Source organism: Pseudorca crassidens, chromosome 8, assembly GCF_039906515.1.
Source record: "Pseudorca crassidens isolate mPseCra1 chromosome 8, mPseCra1.hap1, whole genome shotgun sequence".
Lineage (NCBI taxonomy): Eukaryota > Metazoa > Chordata > Mammalia > Artiodactyla > Delphinidae > Pseudorca > Pseudorca crassidens.
Window position 1 is genome coordinate 14,752,328 of NC_090303.1, and position 19,612 is coordinate 14,771,939.

A 19,612-nucleotide genomic window follows, 5' to 3' on the forward strand; every position below is an offset into this window, starting at 1 on the left:
TGGCTAGAAACTACCTTTGTAAAAATCCAGAAATAATGGTCTCGACATTAAATATTCTGAATTTCAACTTCTACTGAATATCTTCATCTGTAAATAAGTCTCATTAACAATTTTTGAAAATAAAGCAGACACTATTTCTTTGTCTACTAGGGAAGTGGCACCACCACCAGCAATACTTCTTTTATTTTTCAAACCTCCTACTTTAATGTGGTTAACAAGATATTAAAGTGTAAAGTCATCATAAAACTTTCATGAAATCTCAGGTAATTTTAAATATTTGATGCTATCAAAATATTTCGCATTTATAGACTTTATTAGATACATAAGGAGCTTTAAGGGAGATTCAGAAATGGAAATATCACACAACTTGCTGGAAGACTAAATGAGCATACTTCATTTGGAAAAAATAAAATATAATATTTGAAGGGCCAACAATTAATATTAATATAATTAATATAACATTTGAAGGATCAGAATTAATCAAGCGGTCACTATGAATGTGTTTTATGCTTTAAGGCATATAAAACACAAAAGTTCAAGATAATGATCCCTGTCTTTAAAATAACTACAATTCTAGCTGTAGTGAAAAGACAAGAACAAAAGTAAAAAGACCAGCACCAAGGAGGCAATTTTAATTCTGAATATAATTTCATCTACTCCCTGGACAAGCAGCAAGAGGTAATTCTTCCATTCACACCCTACATAGGTTTGGGAAAATTTAGTTTTGGTTTTAATGGCAATTTTATGAAAAGGCACTAGATGGCGATATTGCCTTCAAAAATGTTTAAAAAGCTATTTTGTTCACTAACTTTCAGAACCACAAAAGAAATGTTTTCCAATACACTATAAATATCTTAGAGATTTGAAATCCTTCATCTTAAAGTTGAGAATAATGACATACAGAGATATTAAGTGGCTTGTCCAATATTTCACAACTGGTAAAATGGAAATGCCAAGACTAGAGCCAAAGTTTCCTGATTTAGGCCTTAGGATTTTGAGTTCCTTCCATTAAAAAAGTAAACGTGTTAAGTTATAGTTTCTTCTGTAGAAAGTGAAATTAATTTCAACTTACATGTAAAGTGCATATTTTTTCATATGAGATGGTCACATAAAGTGAAAAAGATACTCCATTACTTGGAAAAGCATTGTAGCTAAGACTTGGTAAAATAAAAACTCAGAAGAGGATTTATCATTGTGGCTAAAAGTCTTGGGGAAAGGTGGACTTAAAACAGCTACTAAAAAACTGAACAGATTTGAAGAAATGAGGCAAATACCTCTGTTCTCAAGTTCTATATTTCCCAAGGCCAAATAGAGCAAAGCATGAATACTGATGTTCAAAACAAGAAAATGATTCTTCAAGTTTAAAGGAATCATTTTCCCCCCTAATTTTAGCCCAGTGTTTCTGTCCTCTACTGTAGCACACATGACAGAGGAGATCCATACTGGTCACCCACAACCCCATACTCAATTCCTACATACTAGCTGTAGTTCCATCGTTTTCCTCATATTCAAAAAAGATATACCGGGACTTCTCTGGTGGTGCAGTGGTGAAGAATCCACCTGCCAATGCGGGGGACACGGGTTCGATCCCTGGCCTGGGAAGATCCCACATGCCGTGGAGCAACTAAGCCTGTCCACCACAGCTACTGAGCCTGCGTTCTAGAGCCCGCGCTTCACAACTACTGAGCCCACGTGCCACACTACTGAAGCTCGTGCACCTAGAGCCCGTGCTCCGCAACGAGAGAAGCCACCACAATGAGAAGCCCACGCACCGCAGTCAAGAGCAGCCCCTGCTCACCACAACTAGAGAAAGCCCGGGCGCAGCAACAAAGACCCAACGTAGCCAAAAATAAAATTAATTGATTAAAAAAAAAAGATATACCAAATCAAATAAGTGAGAGAGATGTAATTGATGCTACTACAGTGATAAGCTGAAATCTGCTCTATTTTGAAAAAAACAAGAAACCCTACAACAATTTCTTGAACACTTCATTCTACCTGTAATAGCTAATTACTTAGAAAATACTTCAAAAAATATTTGGATGGGGGTATTACGGTTTCTTTCTGCTTATGATAACAAAGAAATATGGATGGAAATCTTTTGGTGTATGTTTATTTCAAGAAATATCTAGAAAACTTGGGATAATACAGTGAATATGCTAAAGGCAGTGAATTTCAGTATGTTATTAAAATTTACTAGAATAGTATGTGTATTTTAAAGTCATTCCATTAAATTAAGCCTACTTCTCTAACTGATTTTAAAGAAACTGGAATTATTTGAATCTGAAAAAGAGTAGTTTTAAAGACGTACATAACCCTGAAGGAAAGGATATTTGCTTATAAAACAAAATGATATACCAAGTTTTTAACTTACAAATTTGATTAAGCAGAAAATTTCAGTATACATTACCTGAAGATGCAAAGTTATGGGATTTTAAATTTCCTACTTCCTTAAGTTCAAAATTCTTATATCAATTCAGCAAGGCAATGGGGACCAAGGTTCAGTGAACACGCCACACCCCTGACACTTCATTGAAACCCAACATTCCATTTTAAAAGAGAAAAAAAAAATCAATGGGAAAATTACGTATAAAATTTGGCTCTATAGTCAGTTCTTCTGGAACATATCTATTCCAATGTGAACAAATATCTGCATAAAAAGAATCTATGAGATGGAAAATGGTAATTTAGCTGTTCTCCATCTCCACTGAAACCTACACGAAAACAAGAAGAAAGGGATTTATAGTCAAAGTATGACAGACATATACTTCTATTAAGAAAGGAAAACCAAACTACAGTGAAATCTCAGTTAACCAGCTAAGCAGGTAGAATCCTTAATTAAGAAGAATTTCCCCCTAAAGAATAGTCATTGAAATTTAGTCATTCAAGAAGTATACTTCAAGTGAAGTTTTGGGTTAAGTATACTTAAGGACCAATTTATTTTTTTCCTTCAAATTCTATCGAAAGGCACTATTATACACAATGGAAAGAATAAATAATTGGGAGTTGGAAAATTTGAGCTATACACTCTTGATGATACTAACAAATATTTTTGGATCTTTCAAGTCACTCAACCCTTTCTAGGTCTCCATTTTCTCAAACGCAAAATGAGGGTTAGAGCTGTTAAGCTCTAGAACAACTTCTAACAAACAAACAAGCAAAAACATACACCTTTTCTTAAAATAAAATATTAATTAAAAGTGTAGTAAGTTAAATAAAGGCCGAAAAGCTCTGGCTAAAGTAGGTATAGGGGACTGGAGCCCTGTCCATAACAAGCTGTCCATACCACAGTCTGAGTTTAACAGAACTCTAATGTATCCAAAACATACCATTTAAAAACCTCTAAACACTAAAAATAATTTTCAGAATTATGTCACAGGAGCTGCAAGATTAAAAAACAAATTTTTCACTCTTAAAAAAAATTCAAAACGGGGATTTTTTTTTCAACTAACCAGAAACTGGCAAAGATTCAGTGAACATAAATAACTATTGCTAAGAATTCCAATTAACTGATATTTTATTATATCCAATTATGATTACACTAAATAAATTACAGAACTGTCATAAGGAATTTATACATATATGTATATATATTAAAGAAATAATGCTGTCTGACAAGAAAGGAATGGGCTAATAAACTGGAGATATTAAACCCAGTTAATTTCATAGTTTATATAAAATTCCCTACTTCACAAAAATATTTTGAAATTCCATATTATTCTTCTAAGAATAATCCTAATAAGACAAATCAATTTCACTACCATCAGGCACAAAATGAGCCAAGTGGGATACTTGGAATCCCTAACTTTAGCCACAGAAGCTCCACACAAAGAAGTTATACACTGAACTTCCTCACAATAGTTTGTTTAAATAAAAGGTTCTAGGGAGTTTAAAACAAACGCACATCTATATATAGATATAACTATAGTTAAAAAAAAAGTTTTAAGTAAGTCCAAAATAATAATTAAAACAAAATATACAAGTTTAAACATGTAACATAAAAAGCATTTACTAAGGTTTTTCATTAAACCCCAAAATTACAAACATCTTAACGTCTGGACATGCATTAGAAATTTAAGCATGAATTTTATTTAAAAATTCCTAAGTTCATTTAAGAAACACTTAAAATGGCACATTTGAAAAGAAATTATATTAACCTCTAGGTATGAAAAAATCTATTATTTTTACATTGATTTAATGTATAAAATTTTGTAATTCAAATAGTCAACCCAACATGGTCATGGTATAAAACTTCATTATTTCATGTATTTAAGCATGAAAAGAAAATTTCCTTTTTGTTAAAAAATAAACTATCAATATGGTATTCTTAATATAACTTCTAAAACTGGTCACTAATGTCTATAATATTCAATTGAAAATATTCTTACCTTTCTTCTGAGCTATACAACCGAGCAAGTCCAAAATCTGCAAGTTTTATCTGCCCTCTGGTGGAAGTAAGATAATATGAAAAAATATTAGTCTACTCTGAATTGATCTTACACATTCATGTTCTATTCCTAGAACTAACCAAAAATTCACTGATATAACTGAAACTTCGATTATACTGCAGTACCCAAGGTTCTACAGGAAAAGGCAAATAGATAAACTCACAAAAATATAAGGCAAAAATTAGTACTTTTCTTCGGATAATTTCAGCTACTATTACACTAGTACTGTTGTTATATTATTATGATATATATATAGTATATTATTATATATAGTAATAATAGTACTAATAGGTTCTCGGTACTATTCAGTTCCTATTTAGAAAAGTACACTTCAATGAAAATAAAACAAAATGAGGTAATTCATACTACCTTAGTAATAAGACAAATTATTTGTTCAATTCCAGCCAATAATGCGCAAGAAATGAATCACATCATTTTAAATTTATGTTTAATTTTCCAGTTCTTAGAGTGACATGGTGCTCTATAGAACACTTTCTACTAACTAAAATCAGGACCAGGCATGCCTCACTTAAACCAACAAATAGTACCAATTACAAGAGAATTATCAGAGTTCAGGTTATGCTGTCAGTGAAATATTTAACATAAGCTTTGAATATGTATGTATGTATGTACGTGCATATACACGTCAAAAAATGTTCACTTTACAACTGTGATGACTGACTGTTTTTTTAAAAAATTCCAAATTAAAAAAGATGCTAAAACCTATTCTTAACCTAAAACTGAAATCACATCATTAATTATTAGAAGAACCATTCACATTATTTGGAAGAATATCAAATGAGAGGGTCAACTAAGTATTTTGGTTGGGGGGAGTGCCTATAATCTTTATTACTTCCCTCCCCGCCACCCCCCCATGGAGGTATGACAGCTGTTATTGACCAACAACAACAAAAGAAAAGGAGTGGTTAAGTAGTTTGCCCAAGGTCACGTAAACTACTATATGGTTTATGTATACTAGTATATTGATTCAAACTATTACGTGGATTCAAACTCAGGTCTTTATGACTCGAAAACCCCTATTTATATAAGGTCAAAGGGACTGTAAAGTTCTTTAGAGGTTTGATCCAATTAATCCTATTAAATTCCTTGGATTGAGGGGATGGATGAAACTTCAACAAGTCAACCAAGTATTATTTTACATACATTACAAACTATTATTGGAAGTTAATTAACTAAAGTATATTTAACACAACTTCAGACGTAGCCCAAGCTGTAATATTGATTTTGTTAAAACAGTCTGAGCAATAAAAACCTAAATTTTAAATCTTTTTAACAGAATCAAGGTACACATTATATAAGACTCATTTTAAACATATATATCAAACTCATATCATACCTATTATTTAGAAGAATATTTGAACACTTAATATCTCGATGCAAAAAGTTCTTCTTATGACAATAATCCAGACCTTCCATAAGCTGTCTCATGAATGACTTTATGTGATTTTCATTAAAATGAACCAAGCCTGATTCCAGTAGTCCCATCAGATCATGGTCCATATATTCAAACACCAGATAAAATGCACCTAAGAACAACAATTAACACATTAAAGATTTTGTTCTTACAACTTTTCTATAGGCTCAGAATTTTTAAAAAATAAAATGCTGGGGAGAAAATTAATCCTTGAAAAGAACTGCTACTTCTGTCATTTAATAATGTTCATGTCCTTCTCTCTGAATTTAATATCAATACCATCCCAAGGAACTATCTAGCCAGTCTTCTTCTCCCAAAGAAAACTGCTATGATATAAAATCAACACTGCTAATTTCCACACTGCATAGTTTCTGGGTATGATTGATGTAAAATAAATTCTTAGCTGTTTTACATATTGAACAAATTGTCTCCCAGCAGAAGCTGAATAAAATCAGTATAGTTCGTCAAAGAAAATTTAAAGATGTTGTAAGAATTACTTTTGATAAAAAAAAAAAGAGTCTGGGCCCAGTCGGGCTTTAGATGACTTCTATTAAGTTTTCAATAAACATATAATTTAATTCTTTTATACAGCTCCAGAGCATTTGAAAGCATACAAATTACAACTTTATTTTATAATACCAGCTTATTAATCCTGCTACTAAATCCTAAAACAGCACATAGCACATACACAACATACATATGATAGATTCAAAATTCCTAAATGAAACTTGCACAAATTGAATCTAAAGCTGTATCTACAAATATCTCAATCAGGTAGTTTAATTTATCAATTCGAGAATGGAAAAGCTAATAAAATTCAATACATCTATCTTTCAAAGTAAAAAAGTTATCAATATGCCAAAAAAAGGCATCTGAAGAAAGTTCATGATCAGTTCGTGATTAAAAACAGAGCAAAGGGAATTCCCGGACGGTCCAGTGGTTAGGACACGGTGCTTTCACGGCAGGGCCCAGGTTTGATCCCTGGTCCAGGGATCCTGCAAGCTGTGGGCACGGCCAAAAAAAAAAAAGAACAGAGCAAAGATTTCACAGTAAACTTGCAATAGAAAGATTCTTTCCTAAAAGTTTATAATGGTACCTCTCTGAAACCAACAACTATTGTCATATTTAATAGTAAAATGTCAGATGCTGTACACAAGACAAGAATGTTCATTATTACTAACTATTCTAGAAGTTAGTAAGTAAAATTAAAAACAAAGTATAAAAACTTAAAGTGACAAAAACATGATTATTGGTAGATGAGATGACGATTCTAAAGATCCAAAAGAATAAAAAAGTAGCTGTGTTAGAAAAAAATCATACACAAAAAATAAAAGACTTTATATATGCCAGCAACAATTAGAAATTAAAATTAGAAACAATTAGAAAGTAAAATTTAAATGACTTTGCAATAGAAAAAAAATACTACAAACAACTAGGAATAAACTTTAACAATTATACAAATTTATTAAGGATTCACCAAATTGTAAAATTCTGTATTTTAATGCAATTTCAGTAAAAGGACCAATGATTTGTTGTTTCTTTTGCTGAAAGAACACTTGAGAAACTAACTCTAAAGTTCACCTTGAAGAAAACAAAACCAGAGTATCAACCAAAACGTTTCTTAAAATAAACATTTGCCCTACCAGAAATTAATATGACCTACTGTATTATTGGGACAGATAGAAAAATGCATATAATATATACCAGAAAAAAAAATCCCAAATACGTATCTACTAACTATGAAAACAGCCATTTTAAATCAGTGAAGGAAAAAAAGAGGCAGAATAGTACTGGGACAAAGGCAGTAACCCCAAAGGCAGATTGGGAATTATACCAAAAACAAACCTATTAAAAAACTGACAAATTTCACTAAATAAAAATTTAGAAACACATATGTAAGAAATAAATATGAAATAGAGGTAAAAGGCAAATAAATGACAAGCTGAAGAACCTATTTGCAACATAACAGATTAATTTTCTTAATATAAAACAAAGTCTTGGGGCTTCCCTGGTGGCGCAGTGGTTGAAAGTCCGCCTGTCGATGCAGGGGACACAGGCTCGTGCCCCGGTCGGGAAGATCCCACTTGCCGCGAAGCGGCTGGGCCCGTGAGCTATGGCCGCTGAGCCTGCGCGTCCGGAGCCTGTGCTCCGCAACGGGAGAGGCCACAACAGTGAGAGGCCTGCGTATCGCAAAAAAACAAAACAAACAAACAAAAAAACTTACTACAACAACTAAAAAAAATAAAATATCTTGATAATTTGTTATATTGATTACATACTGGAATAATCTACTGATATACTGGGTTAAATAAAAATATTATTAAAATGAACAGAGCTTTCAAAAATGAGACTAACCGATTATTTTAAATTAAAATATAATGTCTTGCATTCTGTTTCTATTAGACAGTACTGAATTAGAGTAAGAATTGAAACAGAAGAGCTAAAACTATCTCTGCATGCAGATGACCTGAATGTTTGTTCTCTGAAAGGACATATACATTCAATTTAAAAAACTGTTAAAAACAGTGACACAATTTAGAAAAACAGCAGAAATAAAACATACAGTAGTCACTGGGCTTCCCTGGTGGCGCAGTCGTTAAGAAACCGCCTGCCAATGCAGGGGACACGGGTTCGAGCCCTGGTCCGGGAAGATCCCACATGCCATGGAGCAACTAAGTCCGTGCGCCACAACTACTGAGCCGGCACTCCAGAGCCCGCGAGCCACAACTACTGAAACCCCTGTGCCTAGAGCCTGTGCTCTGCAACAAGAGAAGCTGCCGCAATGAGAATCCTGCGCACCTCAACGAAGAGTAGCACCTGCTCTCCGCAACTAGAGAAGAGCCCGCACACAGCAATGAAGACCCAACGCAGCCAAAAATAAAATAAATTTTTAAAAAAAGATCTAAAAAACAAAATAATAAAACATACAGTAGTCATTAACATAGCTACCAGTTAAAAGAAAAACATGGAGGTCCCATTTATAATAAATAATTTTTTTTTAATTTAAGAAATGTGCAAAATACGTCAGAGATAAATTACAAAACACTTTTAAAAGGCAAAAAACTATAAATGAAAAAAATGGATACATTCTTAGGAAGGCTCAACATGATAAAGATTTTCCCTAAGTAATTTATAAATTAAACAAAGCTCTATTTTTAAAAATACCTTGTTTTCTTCCTACAATTAGATAAGCTGACGTTATATCCACACAGGAAAATAACTAAGTAAGAATAGCAATGAAAATATCTGAAAGAGAAAGGCGGGGTGGGCACTAGGCTCTACCAGCCCAGACAGTTTAAGACAGAATAGTGAATTCCTATAATTAAAAAGTGTGATACTGCGAAAGGAACATGAAATAAAACAAATCCAGAATTATACCCAGGTATATATGGAACTTTAGTAAATGATAAAGATGGCATCATATCAATTCAGTGGGAGAAAAGATCAACTTATTATAAATCAGCAATATTGGGACAACGTGAATAGCCAGATAGAAATAGTTAAAACTGGTCTGTTCCTCACAACATATATACCAGCATAAAAAGCAAATGAACCAGTACTAAATATAAAAAATAAAACCATGAAAGTATTTTTTTTAAACATGAATTCCTTAATAACCTCAGAGTGAGGAAAACTTTCCTAACTAGGAATCAAACCAAGATGCAACAGGGGAAAAGGGGGAAAAGACTGATAATGTGACTACGTAAAAACAAAAATCTACTGAGCAGCTGAAAACACTGTAAGCAAATTTTGAAAAATATAGCAAACTGGCAAAAAACCATTAGCAACTTATTCCAGATAAATTACTTATACCCACTAAAAAAGCCTCTCTAAATTGAAAAGAAAAAGATTAATAACCGCACAGAAAAGTGGGCAAAAGACAGATAACCCAGACCACACACACAAGCAGTAGCCAACTGCCCTTAAACCAATGGAAAGTCGCTTAGCCTTGCTCATAATAAAAATGTATTTCTCAAGCTAAAACTTCACCACAATAACAAATTAACAACAGCTCAAATGTATGACACCAGATTCTAATGGCAAAGCTGTAAGGAACACTCTCATACACTGCTAGGAATTTGGCAATATCTAGCTAGCTTAATCATATTTAGCATTTCCATTTCTCTTTGACCTAACCAGCCCAATTCTACGGGCCTGTCGAACAATTCACTGACAAAAATACAAGATGGTGTAGGCAGACAGCTATTCAAAGCAGCATTATTTCTAATAGCAAAAGACTGGAAACAATGCAAGCATCTATCAGTGGGAGACTAACGGAATAAACTATGATACATCCACACAGCAGAGTACTGTGTAGCCATATCTATCTACTGATATGGAGTAATTTTCAGTATATATAATTAAATGAAAAGAACCAGGAACAGTAGAGCAGTTATTAATATGACATCTTTTATATAAAAGGGGGAGGGTGAATATGTAGCAAAGAAAAACTGTAAGGATGAACTAAACACTTAAAAAAAAAGGTCGTCCCTGGGTAAGGGAGAGAACTGGAAAAAGGAATGAAAATGAGACTACTCTGAATGTGCCCTGCTTTACAGCTTTGAGTTTGGAACCATGTAAATGTTTCACATGATTAACTATACATCATCACACTGAAAAGGTTAGAAAAACAGTACCTGAAAAATTAGAAACAGATGAACCTACACGTGTATCAAACCGTCTATACTAACATTAACTGATTATGGTATTCTGACTATATTATCCCTAGTGGGGCATATGCTAAGGACAAAAAGAACCAATAAGAAATCTTAAACTGCATTCAGTAGTCTTCTTAGTAATTAACATTGTTATCTTGAAATTATTATATGTATATTGTAGGACAATGCTAATTTCTTAGGAACCAAGGTTTTTAGTATTAAAAAAAAGACAAGTATAGGATCAAAAATTTATAAATCCCGCACTTTTAATTTTAAATTAAAATCATTTACAGTAGCCAGCCTCTAAGGTGACCCCAGTAATTTTCATCTGCTGGTATCCATGCCGTCCATTCAAGGATGGCCTGTGTGACCAACAGAATATTGAAGACGTGGTAATGTCACTGACCACCAAGGCTAGGTCATAAAGATATTGCAGCTTCCATCTTATTTTCCTGGATCATTTGCCCCGAGAGAAGCCAGCCACCAAGCTGTCAGAATAGTCAAGCAACACTTTTGAAAGGCCCATGCTAAGAAGAACTGAGACCTCCCCTCAACAGTGGAACGACAGTTTGCTAGCGATGTGAGGGAGCCACCCTGGAGTAGATTGTCCCAACCCTAGTTACACCTTCTAGTGACTACAGCTCCAGTCAACATCTCACTGCAATCTCATGAGAGAATCCAAGCCAAAACCGCCCAGCCAAGATGCTCCCAAATTCCTGCCCAGAGAAACTGTAAGAGATAATAGCTTCCAGCATCACCTCTGAAGTACAATTGTCAAAGAAGTGAACTTATATCTAAATAATCATCTAGATCTAACTTCCATTTATAGGAAATATCAGGGTTAGAAGAACAAGCTACCCGCCACCAAAAGGAAGGATACTGTAGATGACAACAGACTTAAGATAATAATTAACCACATACAATGTGCAGATTTCTTGTTTGCATCCTGATTCAAAGAAAGCCAACTATTAAAAATATTTTTGAGACAACTACATGAATATGGACAGTTAGATAATATTATAAAATTGCCAATTTTGTTAGGTAGGCCTCCTTCTTGTCTTTTTTAACATAATAGCAACTTCATTATAGATTACATGCAGATAATCAAGAATTTATGTTTACAATATAATGCATGGGATTCACTCAAAAATAACCCAGCAAAATAAAAACAAGTCGAGGGAGAGAAATAAACAAGATTAGCAAAATGTGATAACTGCTAAATGTGAGGGATGGGGACAATGGGATTCATCATACCATCTTCTCTACTTTTAAGTATGTTTGAACATTTCAGTAATACTGAATTTTTTAAGTGTCTGAAACAAAACTAAATAAATGAAAATTTTAGAAGGCATTCAAATTATGCTGAATTAAGGGATATATTTATTATTCCCATATTTTTAATTTGGTTTTTATTTCTATCGAGGTTGTATATTTACGTAGTTTTAAGCAATGTTTTCAAACTGTGGGTCATGAAATCAGTTTAGTAGGTCACGACCTGCATTTCAAAAAGTTTTTTCTATTGCTTGATATTTTTTCCTATATTGTATTTAAACATTAATAAAATCATATGTAATAATATTTTTTATATAGCATGCCAAATAAAATTTCACTTTGGTAGGAATTTATATGCATACATATGCTTAGAAAAATGTCCAATATCAAAATTCTAAGAGTAGTTTATCTGTGTGAGCAGATGGGTGATTTTTACTTTCTTCTTATGCTGCCATCTTCTGACTTTTCTACAAGGAGCACAAATAATAATTTTTAAATATATTAACAACTGTGCCTAATATACAAATTTATAAGGAAAAAACAAATAACCCAAATGAAAGAAATGGCAATATCACAAATAAATATGCACATAGGAAATCAAAATTGTAAACATATGTAAGATGCTTCAGACCTCACTAGTAATCAAGAAAGTACTAATCAAAGAAACAATGAGAAACCATTTTCACCTGTCAGATTGGCAATATCCAGTGATGTCCAAATGAAAGGAAACTCATACACTGCTACAATTTTTTGGCAAAGTATGCTGACAAAAGAAAATATCCCTTGACTTGAATATCCCACTTTTGGAAGTAACCTAAGGAAATATCAGCACCAGTATGCAAGTATACATGTATAAACACATTTCTAGCAGTATTGTTTGTAATGGAAAAAAGATGGGGAAAATTGAGTGCCCATCAAGGGAGAATGGCTGAATAAGCCCAGTATATCCATACCACGGCATATTATGCAGCTAGATAAAAGAAAGTTTTATCACCTAGAGATGTGTTGTATTCCTTAATAAGAAAAGTAAAATACAGAATTAAAAAAAAACACCCACAATTAGCACAGAGGACTTATGGTTTCTCGTCCAACAGTAAGGAGTCTGGAAGTCGCCACACCCATCCTCACAATGAGAAAACAGCAAAACAAACTAAAAATCAACAGTTCTTCTTAGATCCATCAGAGACTGAGGTCACAGAGCAAAGCACTGCCCCCAAAATTGGTGAGAGAGACAGGCAGATACAGAGAATCACCAGTTCACCAGAGGAGAGGCCCAGAAGCAGAAGCCTCCACAAGAACCATTACCTTGGTAGGAAAGCCTAAACTATAATTGACAAATTGCTAGAGGCTCAGTGTGAACAAGTTTAAGAGTTAAAAACTCCAGGGGTTCCAGTCTTAGGGAAGCCCCCACCACCACCTTCTGTGAGTTTTATCACCAGGAACCCTACCAGCTTATCACACTGAAGATCAGAGATAAATCAAGTTGTTCTTCCAGCAAGAGGAGAGGAAAAACAGTCATGATGGAATACACCCTAATCATTCTTTACCAAGGTTTGCCCTCAAGAGAAACTATTTTACCAGAGCCTAACCAAGTGGGGTTCAATAAGAGCCTTATCAGCCGGGCAAAGAGGAAATATCCAACTCCAGAACACTCTAGCCTTTGACTTAGGGGAAAGAAACACTGACCTCCAGCACCTTTTGGCATTCCTGTCTCACTTCAGAGGGAAAAGAAACAAGAAAACCGATAAACATGTCTGAAGGATATAGGCTCACTAAAAAACTGAGACCAAATCACAGGACTACAGAACACTTCCCCTCCCCCCATAACTTACCATCATATATAATAACAGGGTACAACATCTGAAAGAACTGCATATCTCAGACCTTATTTAAGAAGTCTCCAGAGAAACCAAAAGACAAAAGGGGAGGAAATCTTAGCCTCTGACACAGCTTCAGCAAACAATAAACACAACCTAACTGCTAGCCAGATAAACATAAAACCTTACACTAAAGGCCGATTTATCTGTTTATTTTATCCAATACCTCTTTATAGTCTGAAGAGAAAAAGCAAGCATCAGGGAGATTCAGATATAGAAGAGAAATTGGAATTATCAAACCAGGAATTTTTAAGTAACTATGATTAATGTTCTAAGGGTTCTAACGGAAAAATTAGACAATATGCAAGAACACATGGGTATTGTAAGCACAAAAATGGAAATTCTAAGAAACAACCAAAAGGAAATGACAGAAATCAAAAACACTGTAACAGAAATAAAGAATGCCTTTGATGGGCTCATCAATACACCAGACATACACGAGCAAAGAATCAGTGAGCTTGAAGATATGTCAAAAGGAACTTCGAAAAGCTGAAATGCAAAGGAAAATAAAGAGAAAAAAAGAATATCCAAAATGTGGGACAATTACAATATACATGTAAATGGGAATACTAGAATCAAAGGGGGAAGGGAGGAAGGAAGGAAGGGAAGGAGGAAGGGAGGGAGGGAGAACAGAAAAAATACTAAAAGTAATAATGATTGAAATTTCCCCAAATGATAAATATCAAACCACAGATCCAGGAAACTTAAAGAATATAAAGGAGGATAAATATTAAAACATCTACACCTAAGTATATCACATTCAAACTACTGAGAATCAAAGACAAAAAGAAAATCTTGACAGAAGCCAGAAGGAAAAAAAACAGCTTACCTTTACAATAGCAAAGATAAAATGTATACTGGATTTCTCCTCGGAAACCATACAAGCCAGAAGAGAGTGAAATGAAATATTTAAAGTGTTGAAAGAAAAAACCTACCAACTTAAATGAAGGTAAAATTAAAATCTTTATTTTTCTTATTGATTGACCAAACAGTTAACAGTCTGTTCAAAATAATAATAGCAAAAATGCATTCACTGAGTATAGCTTGTGGATAAGTAAAATGAAAACCAATGTTATAAGGGATGGGATGGAGGAAATGGGAATACTCTGTTATGAGGTACCTATACAACCTAAAGTAGTATAATGTTATTTTATTTTATTATTTTATTTTTTATTTTTTTGCGGTACGCGGGCCTCTCACTGTTGTGGCCTTTCCCGTTGCGGAGCACAGGCTCCAGACGCTCAGGCTCAGCGGCCATGGCTCATGGGCCCAACCACTCCGTGGCATGTGGGATCTTCCCGGACTGGGGCACAAACCCATGTCCCCTGCATCGGCAGGCAGACTCTCAACCACTGTGCCACCAGGGAAGCCCTATTTATTTATTTTAAATTTATTTTATTTATTTTATTTCTGGCCGCGCTGGGTCTTCACTGTTGTGCGTGGGCTTTCTCTAGTTGTGGCGAGCGGGGGTTACTCTTCATTGCGATGCGCAGGCTTCTCATTGCCGTGGCTTCTCTTGTTGCGGAGCAGGGGCTCTAGGCGCACAGGCTTCACTAGTTGTGGCGTGCGGGCTCAGTAGTTGTGGCTTGTGGGCTCTAGAGAGCAGGCTCAGTAGTTGTGGCGCATGGGCTTAGTTGCTCTGTGACATGTGGGATCTTCCCAGGCCAGGGCTCGAACCCACATCCCCTATACTGGCAGGTGGATTCTTAACCACTGTGCCACCAGGGAAGCCCAAAAGTAGTAAAATGTTATTTTAAAGAGGACTTGGACAAATTGTAAATGTATATTGCAAACACAAGGGCAACAACTAAATAAAAATTTTAGAAGAAGAATAGTTGATATGCTCAGAAAAGAGAAGAAATAGAGTCATATAAAAAGACTAAGACAAAAGAAGGCAGAAAAAGAGTAGAAGAAAAACAAGCAAGGGCAACTAATAGAAAATATAACAAATACAGTAGATAATAATCCAACTATATTGACAAGTACTTTAAATGCCAACAGTCTAAAATACACCAATTAAAACACACAGAATGTTAGAGTGAATTAAAAAGGAAAAGAAAAAAAGACCCAATTGTACAATGCCTAAAAGAAATCCACTTTAAATATAAAGACAGAGTAATACTAAGCAAAAGAAAGCAGGAGTAACTATATTAAATTTCAGACAGAGCAGACTTAAGAGCAAAAGAAGTTATCAGGAATAAAGAGGAGCATTACATAATGATAAAGGAGTCGATTTTCCAAGAAGACATAACAAGCTTTAATGTGTATACTCCTCAAAACGGAGTCTCCACTATTACACTTGGAGACTTCAAGACCCCTCTGACATTAATTGACACATGCAATGAGACGAAATCAGTGAGAACATACAGCACCATCAATCAACTGGATCTAACTTATATCTATATTAATATTTCAACTACAGCAGAATACATCTTCTCAACTTCCCATGAAACATTCACCAAGACAGACCACAGTCACAGGCATAAAACACACCTAACAAATTTAAAAGAACAGAAATCATACAAAGTATGCTAATGGAATTAAACTAGAAATCAGTAACAGAAAGATAGCTGGAAAACTGCAAAATACTTTTTAAATTTTTTTCTAAATAACACGTAGGTTACACAAGAAGTCTAAAATACATTTTTAAATCTTTTGAAGTACATAAAAATAAAAACGCAATTTACCAAAGTACATGGGATACAGCAAAACTATTGCTTAGGGGAAAATTACAGCACTGAATACACGTATTAGAAAAGAAGACCTAAAATCAATAACCTATGCGTCCACTTTAGGAAACCATAAAAACAGCAAAGTAAGCAGAAGAGAATAATAAAAATTGTAACAGAAATCAGAGATATTGAAAATGGCAAATGAAGAGAAAAAAAAAAAAGTCAGTGAAACCGAAAACTGATTCTCTGAGAAGAATAATATAATTGGTAAGCCTCTAGCCAGGTTAACTAAGGAAAAAATTACTAATATCAGAAATGAAAGATGGGACATCACTATTGCTCCCCAAAGCATTAAAAGCATAGTAAAGGAATATATGAACAGCTCTATGCCGACAAATTTTATATTCTAGATGAAATGAACCAATAATTTGAAAGACACAATCTACCAAAACTCACACAATGAGAAACAGATAATCTGAATAGGCCCAAATCTATTAAAGGAAAGGATCAATAACAGCCTTCCAAAACAGAAAGCACCAGGCCCAGATGGCTTTACTGGTGAATTCCACCAGACATTTAAGGAAGAAATTGTACCAGTTCTCTACAATCTCTTCCAGAAAATACAAAGAGACAAAGACTACTTCCTAACTCATTCTATAAGGCCAGCATTACTCTTAATACCAAAACCAGACAACTGATCTTCAACAACAGAGCAAAGGCACTTTTGTACGAAAGGGAAAGTCTTCAACAAATGCTGCTTAACAAGCGGACACAGACATGCCAGGAAAAAAAAAATTCAAATCTAGATACAGACCTTACACATGTCACAAAAATTAACTCAAAATGGATCACAGACCTAAGGGCAAAATGCAAAACTAAAAAACTCCTGGAAGATAACAAGGAAGAAAACCCAGGTGATCTTGGGCTTGACAATGACACCAAAATCACAATCTGGAAAAAAGAAATGGTGTGCTTGTGAAAGAAGCTGGAGTTGATTAAAATTAAAAACTTCAGCTCTGCAAAAGACACCATTAAGAGAACGAAAAGACAAGCCAGACTGGAGAAAATCTTATAAAACACATCTGATAAAGGACTGGTATACAACATATACAAAGAAACCCTAAAACTCAACAATAAGAAAACAAAAAGCCCAATTAAAAAAATGAGCAAAAGATCTGAACAGATACATCACCAAAGAGAAGACACAGATGGCAAATAAGTATATGAAAAGATTATCAACATCATATTTCAATAGAGAATGGCAAATTAAAACAACCATGGGATACCATACATACTTATCAGAATGAAAAAATCCATAACAATGACAATGCCAAATGCTGGTGAGGATATGGAACAACAACTCTCATTCATTGCTTGTGGGAATGCAAGATCATACAGCCACTTTTCAAGACACTTTGGAAGTTTCTTACAAAAGCAAACATACTCTTACCATACAATCCAGCAATCACACTCCTTGACATCTACCCAAAGAGGCTGAAAACTTATATTTACACCGAAACTTGCACATGAATGTTTATAGCTGCTTTATTCATAATTGTCAAAACTTGGAAGCAACCAAGATATCCCTCAGCAGGTGAATGGATAAATACACTGTGGTACATCCAGACAATGGAGTATTGATCAGCACTAAAAAGAAATTAGGTATGAAGCCATGAAAATCCATAGAGCAAACTTAAATGCATATTACTAAGTGAAAGAAGCAAATATGAAAAGCCTACATACTGTATGTTTCCAACTTTGATGATATTCTGGAAAAGGTAAAACTATGGAGACAGTTAAAAAATCAAGTGTTTGCTGTGGTTGGGGGTGGGAGTGGGCAATGAATAGGCAGAACACAGGATTTTTAAGACAGTGAAAGTATTGTGTGTGTGTGTGTGTGTGTGTGTGTGTGTGTTCCTGTCAGATTCTCTGTGGGGCTTTATATGCCTCTCGTCTTTATCCCTCTTTCTCTGTGTCCCCGTCTGTGTGTGTGTTCCTGTCAGATTCTCTGTGCGGCTTTATATGCCTCTCGTCTTTATCCCTCTTTCTCTGTGTCCCCGTCTGTGGGTCTATCAAACTGTGGGGGTTTTTTTTCTGTTTTTTTTTTTTGCCGTACGCGGGCCTCTCACTGTTGTGGCCTCTCCTGTTGTGGAGCACAGGCCCCGGACGCGCAGGCTCAGCAGCCATGGCTCATGGGCCCAGCCGCTCTGCGGCATGTGGGATCTTCCCGGACTGGGGCACGAACCCGTGTCCCCTGCATCGGCAGGCGGACTCTCAACCACTGCGCCACCAGGGAAGCCCCAAACTGTGTTTTTGTTGGACTCTGTATCTCTGCTTGACTGACTGCCTGACTGACTCTCTCTCTCTCTCTCAGTTTATATACTTAAATATATATTTTTATTATTTCTATTTCCATTTTTGTGCATAGACAACGGTCTTGAAGGATATATAACAGGCTGTTAACCCTGGCTGGGTTGGGCAAAGTAGCAAGAGAAATGGGAAATTAATTGGTTTTCTTTTTGGCTGTGTTGGGTCTTCGTTTGGGCTTTCTCTAGTTGCGGGGAGCGGGGACTACTCTTTGTTGCAGTGCTCAAGGTGGTTGCGGCAGCAATAGCCCCTTCTTGCTCTCAGGCTCACACCTCACAAGTAAGAGGACCCCACTCAATACGTGAGATCTCAGGAAAAGTCTCAGCCTTGCGACAGAAAGACTGTAAGGCTCTAACTGGCCAGACCTGAACGACATGCATCTCGGGAGCTAGAAGTGAAGTCAGTTCCACAGTTACATGGACTAAAAAGAGAAAAAAGCTGGAACCTCAAAAACAAAAACAAAAAGCTCAAGGCTATTATATGAAGTAAATAGGAAGTAGGGTAAATTGGTGGTAGCAGACACCAAAACATGTCCAATACAATATCTACCCCAAAGTATGGCCAATATCAAGCTATATTCATGAAGCTGAGTTTTTCAACTTATATTAAATCTAGAACATAATGTAAAATTCCAATTCCTTTTTAGAAAACTCATGTAAAGCCAGAGACAAATAACAAAAAAGCTTTCTGAAGTACAAAAATCATTCAATTCCTGTTACTACCCCAAGTACCTGTAAAAATGGACAAATCTTATGAGTGTATAACAGTTGTTATTAGAAAATCCCTTTATACACTAAAATGACCCCAAATCCCCAAATCGGAAGTCCGGTACCTGAAAACCTAGAAGTGAAATGAACTTAAACCCTATTAACAAGTCCAATAA

The 19,612-nt window shown here is 35.0% G+C and overlaps 1 protein-coding gene across 2 annotated transcripts in view; it reads right to left on the minus strand.

Moving 5' to 3' along the window:
- The window catches only part of CDK13 (cyclin dependent kinase 13), a 110,357-nt gene that overhangs the window by 36,149 nt on the left and 54,596 nt on the right, over positions 1-19,612 (minus strand). For both annotated transcript variants that reach the window (XM_067745858.1, XM_067745856.1), the window contains exons 6-7: positions 5,806-5,995; positions 4,389-4,445 (exon numbers count right to left, since the gene is read on the minus strand). In XM_067745858.1, coding sequence (XP_067601959.1) covers positions 4,389-4,445; positions 5,806-5,995 — 247 coding nt within the window. The remainder of the gene's footprint in view (positions 1-4,388; positions 4,446-5,805; positions 5,996-19,612) is intronic.